General features: G+C 53.3%; 1 protein-coding gene across 1 annotated transcript; it reads left to right on the top strand.

Moving 5' to 3' along the window:
* The first annotated feature begins 3,622 nt into the window (after positions 1–3,622).
* Positions 3,623–8,186, top strand: LOC119095577 (prisilkin-39). Its single transcript, XM_037218431.1, has 4 exons — positions 3,623–3,704; positions 5,448–5,668; positions 6,844–6,938; positions 7,199–8,186. Exons 1-4 carry the CDS (start codon positions 3,698–3,700, stop codon positions 7,986–7,988), a joined length of 1,113 nt encoding a protein of 370 aa, XP_037074326.1. The 5' UTR covers positions 3,623–3,697; the 3' UTR covers positions 7,989–8,186.

Genomic DNA, 8,186 nt, shown 5'->3' with positions numbered 1-8,186 from the left:
CATGCTGTTGCTGTTTTTATTGTCGTATCAGCCAATCTGGCAGACAGTAGGCATACTTCACTTAATGCACACAAAACCCGAGATCATGCAAGCCCCTCGAGTCTACCGGATGAATGTCACCTAACGTATTTTCATTACGGAGATTTATCACTACGGCAACAACCCCCAAATCGCCGAGCAGTCGGTTACAAACCGAAGAAAGCTCCGCTGCACCCTTCGTTACACAAAAATGAAGGTTACTTTATCATACATCAATGCAAATCAGGCGCATAAGCAAAGACGCCTGGGGATCACCACACGCTAAAGCGCTGTTGGGCTCTTGGTCGCCGGGCCCGGACGTTTTGTTTTATGCCTCCATTTGCGACGCGTTTCATGCTCAGCAACGCACAATGTGCTGACTACACCTAGCGACATGCATGTCCACGGTCGATGTTTTACGTTCATTGTTTTTGGAGGGACGGCTCGCACGAAATATATGTTGGACTGGTGCGAAAGCAAACTTATTGATGGAAGACCTTAGCCCTGCGCGAAGCTGGAGTGAACTGTCGTCGCATGAAAGAGTCATGCGGGAAGGAAAGAAAGCTCATTTGCTGCGACCAGCGACCACAAAGCAAAGCTTCAATTTTGTCGCATGAAAGAGTCATGCGGGAAGGAAAGAAAGCTCATTTGCTGCGACCAGCGACCACAAAGCAAAGCTTCAATTTTTCAGACTATAGCTTCATTGTGGCTAGGGACAGTGCTATTTGGAATTTGCACAAAGCGTCATCGAGCATAATTTCGTTATATCAATCCTCCCAATGAGAACAAAACCGATAATGAACAAAACCGATAATGAACAAAACCGATAATGAAATTAGTACGCCCCAGTCATGCTACGAGTGACACACGAGCGAGATATCGCATTCTGTTAAGGCCCACGATAATGCCAGCAAATTGTTTCGATGAGTTGCATGCAACTGCACGGCTAAACTCACTAGGATTGTTTTTAAAACGTCGAACTCTCCTTCCAAAGCCATTCCATGGTTTCTACGGTGTATTTACAATGGACTATCACATCAATGCCCCCCATATCCTCCATATCCACCGTACGGACTGCTGTAGCCGTATCCGCCATGACCTTTACCGCCATAACCATGTCCGCCACCGTATCCACCATAACCATATCCTCCATAATCAGCGTGGCCGTACCCCGAGTCGTAGCCGCCATAGCCTCCTCCGTAACCACCGTATCCGCCATAGCCTCCTCCGTAACCACCGTATCCGCCATAGCCTCCTCCGTAACCGCCGTATCCACCATAGCCTCCATGGCCACCGTATCCACCATAGCCTCCATGGCCACCGTATCCACCATAGCCTCCATGGCCACCGTATCCGCCATATCCGCCGCCATAGCCTGCAACAGAAGCATCAACGTCAGAAAATCAGAAAATATGTCAGCGACGATCAATTTTGGGGAGCTCCCCCGGCTGCATGAAGAGAACTGCCAAACTATTGTTTCGTAGATGCGACCGCCAAAGCGTCACACATAAGGCACCTATATCAGCAAGTCACTCTTTGAAAAGAAATGCACAATGTATCACGTTTGTGAAAAACGGCTTACGGAATACCAGACTTGCAAGGAAAACACATAGAAGTGGTTCAATTTTGAAAACATACACGAATCGGACCACAAACCAAGAACAGTCGCATGTGCCCGTCAAAAACATGCGATCGAGGGAGCTTTGGGAATATTCTGTGGCAGTCACCATGGAGGGAAGCATGAAATGTATAATTAGAACAAAGACCAATACTTTGTAATTTGTGTGCTTACTTTGTGCAGCGCAACCGACTTAAACAGATAGCATAGTTCATCTCGTCAGGTAAGGAATCTGCTACCATTCTAGAAGTAGCTGGGGATAAGTGGCACAGTGCTAAACTCGGCACTTGATCGTAAAACAATGCCGGAAAACTGGTCGAACTGCGAAACTGCACCACCAGAAGTGGCCGCAAAACAATAACGAAAGCGTAGGTCAACCAGTGTGAAAACCGCGCTCTCGTAGCGAGGTGGGGAGCGATGGAGGGGTAGCGTTACGTGCCAGGTCAGATAGGTCAGGTCACGCCGAGGTCGTCCGGTCAAGACTGGGATCAAGTCAGATCAGCGCCAGGTCAACCACCCACGCAGCCCTGGTACTCTGACCGCACCAGACCCGCCGCAAAACACCGAGCGAAAGCTCGTAGTCCCGTAGAGGAGAGTCTGGTCAAGGTCACCTCACTTCCGTGCGAGACGGCAGAGGAGGGTCGGGTCAAGGTCAGCTCACCTCCGTGCGAGACGGCAGAGGAGGGTCGGGTCAAGGTCAGCTCACCTCCGTACCAGACGGCAGAGGAGAGTCTGGTCAAGGTCACCTCACTTCCGTGCGAGAGGGCAGAGGAGGGTCGGGTCAAGGTCACCTCACTTCCGCGCGAGACGGCAGAGGAGGGTCGGGTCAAGGTCAGCTCACCTCCGTGCGAGACGGCAGAGGAGGGTCGGGTCAAGGTCAGCTCACCTCCGTACGAGACGGCAGAGGAGGTTCGAGTCGAGGTCAGCTCACTTCCGTGCGAGACGGCGGAGGAGGGTCGGGTCAAGGCCAGCTCACTTCCGTGCGAGACGAAAGAGGAAAGTCGGGTCAAGGTCAGCTCACCTCCGTGCGAGACTACATGCCCACCAGTGTCGGCGCGGGCGGCGGCGCACCAGACTATCAAGAGCAGCAGAAGCTTCATATTTTCTGCGGTGCGGAAGAACACCACTCGTAAGAAAGTGGCGAGGTACAGCAACTACTCATTTGAACGATAGGGACGGAAACTCAGATCATGCGAATGCTAAAAGTGCAGAGCGAGTGTCTTTTACCACAACGCCGCCTGTGAAACTTGATATTGGGGTGCGACAGAATTAGCGAGTTAACCAGTTAACCCCGATTTAATCTTAATTAACCCGATTAACTAACTGCGGAGATTACACGCCCACCCAGCACATCTAGGGTGTGAAATAAACGGTCAAGCGCTTGAGAACAATCGGGACGCCGGAGACAAATGCAATGTTTTTTTTTCTGCAAACAAAACCCAATGAAGAACTTGCAAATTGTAAGTAAAAGGATTCATGGCACGAACACATAACATCAACGAAATTCTTCTGACCGATCTGATCAGCACTATCAACGCGAATGCACACCAAAGCAGGGTTACCTCAGACGCTCACCGGTTCAGGGGAGGACGTGGCGGCACTGCCCTCACTCGGTGCTGCTGGATCGCCGTTCTGCGCCAGGGCGACCATGTGAACGGAGCTTGTCAGGTGGAAGCGAGCGCCTGGCCTGGTAGGCTGTCCCGCCCGACGCCACGCTCTCTGCGCTGATTGGCTGAGAGATGACCTGCGCTTGTTGGACATTAAACTTGCGGATAAATTAAGGATATGATGAGGTTTGCGTGAATATTTTACACGGGAACAGCCCGGACACGTTGAATATCATGCTAAAAAAACGGCAAGCGAAAGAGAGTCCGAAAATAGTTTTAAAACCGATGTAGAACCATGACCTCGACATCGGCCGAACGCACCCGCTGCGGGAGGCCACCACGCGGCCGCAGGGCGCGAAGCCGGCAGAGGTCAGCGGGGTCAGCGGGGACAGAGGCGCCGCCGTGCCCTCTCGGTCACTCTGCCGACTCGCGCTCACCAGCCCGGAGGGCCGCCATGAACGGTACGTTCCGCTGAGGTGGGGAGTCGTCTGCGGATGGTAAGAACGTGATGTTTCAAAACCAAATTAGCATTTGCAAAAGCTTTTGTAGCGCAGTTCTCAGCTGACTGGGACAATCAGACGCTTAGTGCTGGTAACTTAGCTAAACACAGTATGAGATGGTTAGCTACTTTAAACTATACTATTGCACGAATGGGCCATGGTGCCCTCCTCCACCAAAGTAAAACTGGGTACAACACAAGCTACATGAAATTTGGTTTGCTGGGCAAAACTTATCAAAGTCTTATGGCAAACTATTTATGCTTTGATTAAAGATCAGAAAACCATGCATATATGTATACATTCGTAGACTAGACACTTTTTGTTTTTGAGCTTGAGTTCCATGCAGTGAATATGCAGTTCAAAAGTCCACCTGTGTCCAAATTCACTACGGTAGATTGACGAGGGCTGCGTATGTCTAATCATTCAAAGCACATTGATGTGACGCATCATCCAGAAGGAACACCGAATTGTTATATAAGTCGTTGCTTGATAGAGATACGACCTAATTTCTCACACCGGGCTTCTCGAGCGAGAAGTGCGAGCTGTGGCGTCCGGTAACGGCCCGCCTGCATTGGCACGCTGCGTCGCCGACATCCTCGACATCGCTGGCGTTTTTGATCCAGCTCAGTTCGTCGGTAACTGGTTTCTTTATTCCCGATCTATAATCACGTGCGTTGCCGAGCAGAAACTCTGAAATTCAAAACTCAAAAACTCAAAAACTATGCTATCCTTAAATCAGTGTCTCTTGCTGACTTGGTTCGCTGGCCAAATTGCTTTTTCAACAAACAATCACGAAGTCGCTGCGCTGGTTAAGAGTTCGCTGGGAAATGGGCATTGTCATCGGGCAGCATGATGATTAGCTCCGTCGAAACAACAGTTCATCCGCTGAGCTATGATGTGCCAGGCTCGGCCGAACGAACCAGCTGGAATTGTACTGTATTGCGATGCACCTCTTCAGCGCTTTCCCGTACTAACGCGTCTTCCGCAAGTATCTGCCTCTTTTTTGACCAACGACCGCTTCTAGTGTGCACTAACTAGCATGCTAAACGCAAAAGTCTTACCTTTGAAGAGCGTTCGTATTGGGCTCATGCATTTGGTTTGTTCAGTATTTGTGGGAAAAATCTGCACCATAGAGGCGCATACTGCCGCCGTTTCTTCTTCAGCCGACCACGCAGCCATGTGCCGAAGGCGGGTCCGGGCGCCAGAGGTGCGGACGCCAGGGACGGAATTTGCCGCCAGCCCGTGAACACGTGGAGTCATCGGGTTCGCGGTATTTTGGCGCTAATTTGTCTGGAATCCCTCACTCACTCCATGAATGATTTATTGGAATTTTTGACGTGGTAGTGTGCTCCGACCCGGGTCGGAATATCATTTTGCTCGTGTGGTCACGCTGGTTGGTCAATGTTTGCTCGTGTCCCGTGTCTACAGTGATGGCAAAAGCGAATGGCGAGGGACCCGACATCCAAGCCCGTTTCTGCCCTTGGTAATTGCGTCCGTCTTGTACTTGCAGCCATGTGATATAATTAATGTCCCAATCGACGCCGCGACGCGCATATCAATTGAGCAACATTCACGACGTGCAAGAACGCGGTCTGAGATGCCTCCGCACTCCTGGCGGTTGCCGTTCATGGCTTGTTTTGCCCCGGTGACCTAAGGTCACAGCCGGGGCAGAGAGATTTATCACCGTTCGTGGCCTGCTTCCAGCGCCGCTATTCTGCTCGCTGCTGGCGGCCGCGCTGTGCGCATGCGCGGGCCAGCCGTTCGCTCCGGGGGCGCCGTTCGGCGGCTGGCCGGCGGCACGCGACGCCCAGGGTCACGCCTCCTCCGGGCACGGGGCTGCGCTCGGGACCGCCTCCTCTCAGCAGGGCGGAGCAGGGTTCGGGCCGCTGGGCGACTCGTACGCGCACATCTCGGACAGCTATCAGGTAAGTGACTGAGTGATCCACCGAGCGAAAGTGTTGCACGGAGTGGGAGCTCTGCGTTCCCCACTGACCAGCCGAATTACGTGAAATTTATAATTGCGTTTAGTCTTGACAAGATTCATCCCTATTCGATCATCCGTAAAGTTTTGTTAGGGAAGCTCACAAGCAGTGTTCAGCATGCATGCGGCCACTCGCCGATTAACGTACGGATATTGCAGCTACGATATTACAGCTACATCACGTTCCATGCAATCGTTAGTCTTTCATGACTGATCAGGGTTGTATGACCAGCGGCAGTCCAAGCCCAGGTCCATAAGGACAGAGGTGGACTGCTGGTCTGTGTTGTGCGCGCCGGTATTAATACCCTCCACTCCATGTTGTTTCTCTGCTTGGGTAGTCGAGCTATATCGTGCATCCCGGATAAGCCGTTTGTGCGGAATTAGTGTTTGATGACTAACGGTGAGCATTGCATGAATTTCTTACGGTGAAAAGGGGCCCTGGGAAGCAGACATCTGTGCTTCAATGGGTCATAACTGTTAATTTCCCTCGCACCAGATGGCAGGCACGCTCATTCTGAGCACGAAAGTGTCCTGGCACGTCGCTTTACGGGAATGTCTTTCCGCCTAGTCTGCCACTCGCCGATCTTCGGCTTGGCTATCACCTGGCGGAAAAGGTTAACAGCGATGTTTCGCAAACTCTTCCGCCCCCCCCCCCCCCCCGCTCCCCCTCTGACATCCCCACTCCGCTGATATTCCGAGTCCGCTGACGTGCTTGGTTCGACTCCTATTTCACCGTGGCGTTCCTGGTCCGCCGTGACGTTTTTAGTCTGCCGTGACGTTTCTAGCCTGCCGTGACGTTTTACTGTGGTGTCCCAAGTTCACCGTGAACGTTCCTAGTCCGTTGTGACGCCTCTTGTCGCTCGTGATGCTTGTAGCAGGAGTGTGCTGTTGTACTCTTGATGCTCGTTACAATTTACATGCGCTGACGTCTGTCGGCTTTATCCGCGTCGGGCGGGTTTGTCGAGTTTTAACCGTGCAGGTTCATGCCTCCCGGTGCCACGTCACAGCCCATTGCCAGTTTTGCCCCATGCCATTTCCCACCAGATGGCAGTGCTTACATCGGTTCTTACCCTATTATTACATTTATTACCACACTGTTCTGACTCCTCCTTTCGGTAGGAGTGTCCGTACGGCACGGTGTGCGTCGACGAGTACTCGTGCCCGCCTTACGGCCGGTCCGGCCAGACCGGGCCCGTTCACCCTCGCTCCGCCCAGTGAGTGTGCCGCGGGCCGGCTCCGCTCGTCCCGCTCAGACGCCACCGTGCAGCACACCGCGTAGTGTTTCTTGGGCTCTTCCTCGTCATGCTTCTGATATCACTATCATGTGGATGCTCGCGGATGGCTGCAGCATGACGTAGGCAGCTCCTTCACCCGGCACGGTCGGTGCCTGTCTTACGATAGCCTTGCGTGTTGTCCTTGTCATTCACGCTTCTTTTGACTCCTGTCCGACGCCGTGTATGTTGCGCTCCTCCAGGTTCGGTGAGGGGCGCTCCTCGTCCAGCTGTGGCTACAACAAAATCTGCTGCAAAAAGGAGTTTATTCACAAGGAAGCGCACGGCTGCCACGGGCCGTACTGCCCGCCGCCTCCGCACCACCACCCACCTGGCTATCCACCGCACTCGCCGTACCCCAAGCCGTACCCCAAGCCGTACCACAAGCCGTACCCCAAGCCGTACCCTAAGCCGTATCACGAGCCGTACCCTAAGCCGTATCACGAGCCGTACCACTCGTTCTCTGGGTACGGCGGGGACGCGCCGTATGGTGGCGGCCACTCCTCGTACGGAGGGTATTCGACTTATCAGACACCCTTCCCAAGCTATTCGTCGGGTTATTCAAATGATCACGGCTACTATCCCTCGGGGTATTCTGATCATTACTCTGGCTATTCCTCGGGCTATGGAGGAGGGTATTCGTCATATCCGTCGTACAAGACCCCGTACCAGTCCCACCACCCCTCGTATTCCACTTATCCTTCGTACCCCTCGTATCCTTCATATCCTCATTATCCCTCGTATCCTTCGTACTCGCCCTACCCTTCCTACCCACCCTACTACCCCTCTCCGTACCCGCAGTACCCTAGTCACTACGGCGCGATCCCGTACTTCTCGGCCGCTGCCCAGGGCTCTGCCCCCGAGGATGATGACCGACCCCCGGTCGAGGGTCAGCAGTCAAGCCAGGGGTCACCAACCCGCGGCGGCGCCAGCGGGCCGGTCGACCTCGACCCGCCAGTCCCAGTCGGCGCCAGAACGTCGCGCATGTTCTGAAGGATTGAACTCCCCTGCAGCGGCTGTACTGCGCTTTACCGAGCGGGCGCGCGGTCCAAACAGCCGTTCGAAGCGGCGAATGCTTGGCGAACGCTTGTGATAAGTGGAGTATTGCTGTCGAAACCGAGGGGACAGATTTGGGGGCTGTTATCGTGATTGTTTTGTTTTGCAATGGACTGAATATACTAGAGGTGTCTG

Source organism: Pollicipes pollicipes, unplaced genomic scaffold, assembly GCF_011947565.3.
Source record: "Pollicipes pollicipes isolate AB1234 unplaced genomic scaffold, Ppol_2.1 Scaffold_4219;HRSCAF=4965_pilon_pilon_pilon, whole genome shotgun sequence".
Lineage (NCBI taxonomy): Eukaryota > Metazoa > Arthropoda > Thecostraca > Pollicipedomorpha > Pollicipedidae > Pollicipes > Pollicipes pollicipes.
This window is presented reverse-complemented; position numbering and strand designations above follow the sequence as displayed.

Excerpts from the sequence above, each read along its gene's own strand:
- LOC119095577 (XM_037218431.1), top strand. Across the intron at positions 5,669-6,843 it reads ACATCTCGGACAGCTATCAG|GAGTGTCCGTACGGCACGGT; the intron begins GTAAGTGACTGA and ends TCCTTTCGGTAG. Across the intron at positions 6,939-7,198 it reads GTTCACCCTCGCTCCGCCCA|GTTCGGTGAGGGGCGCTCCT; the intron begins GTGAGTGTGCCG and ends GCGCTCCTCCAG.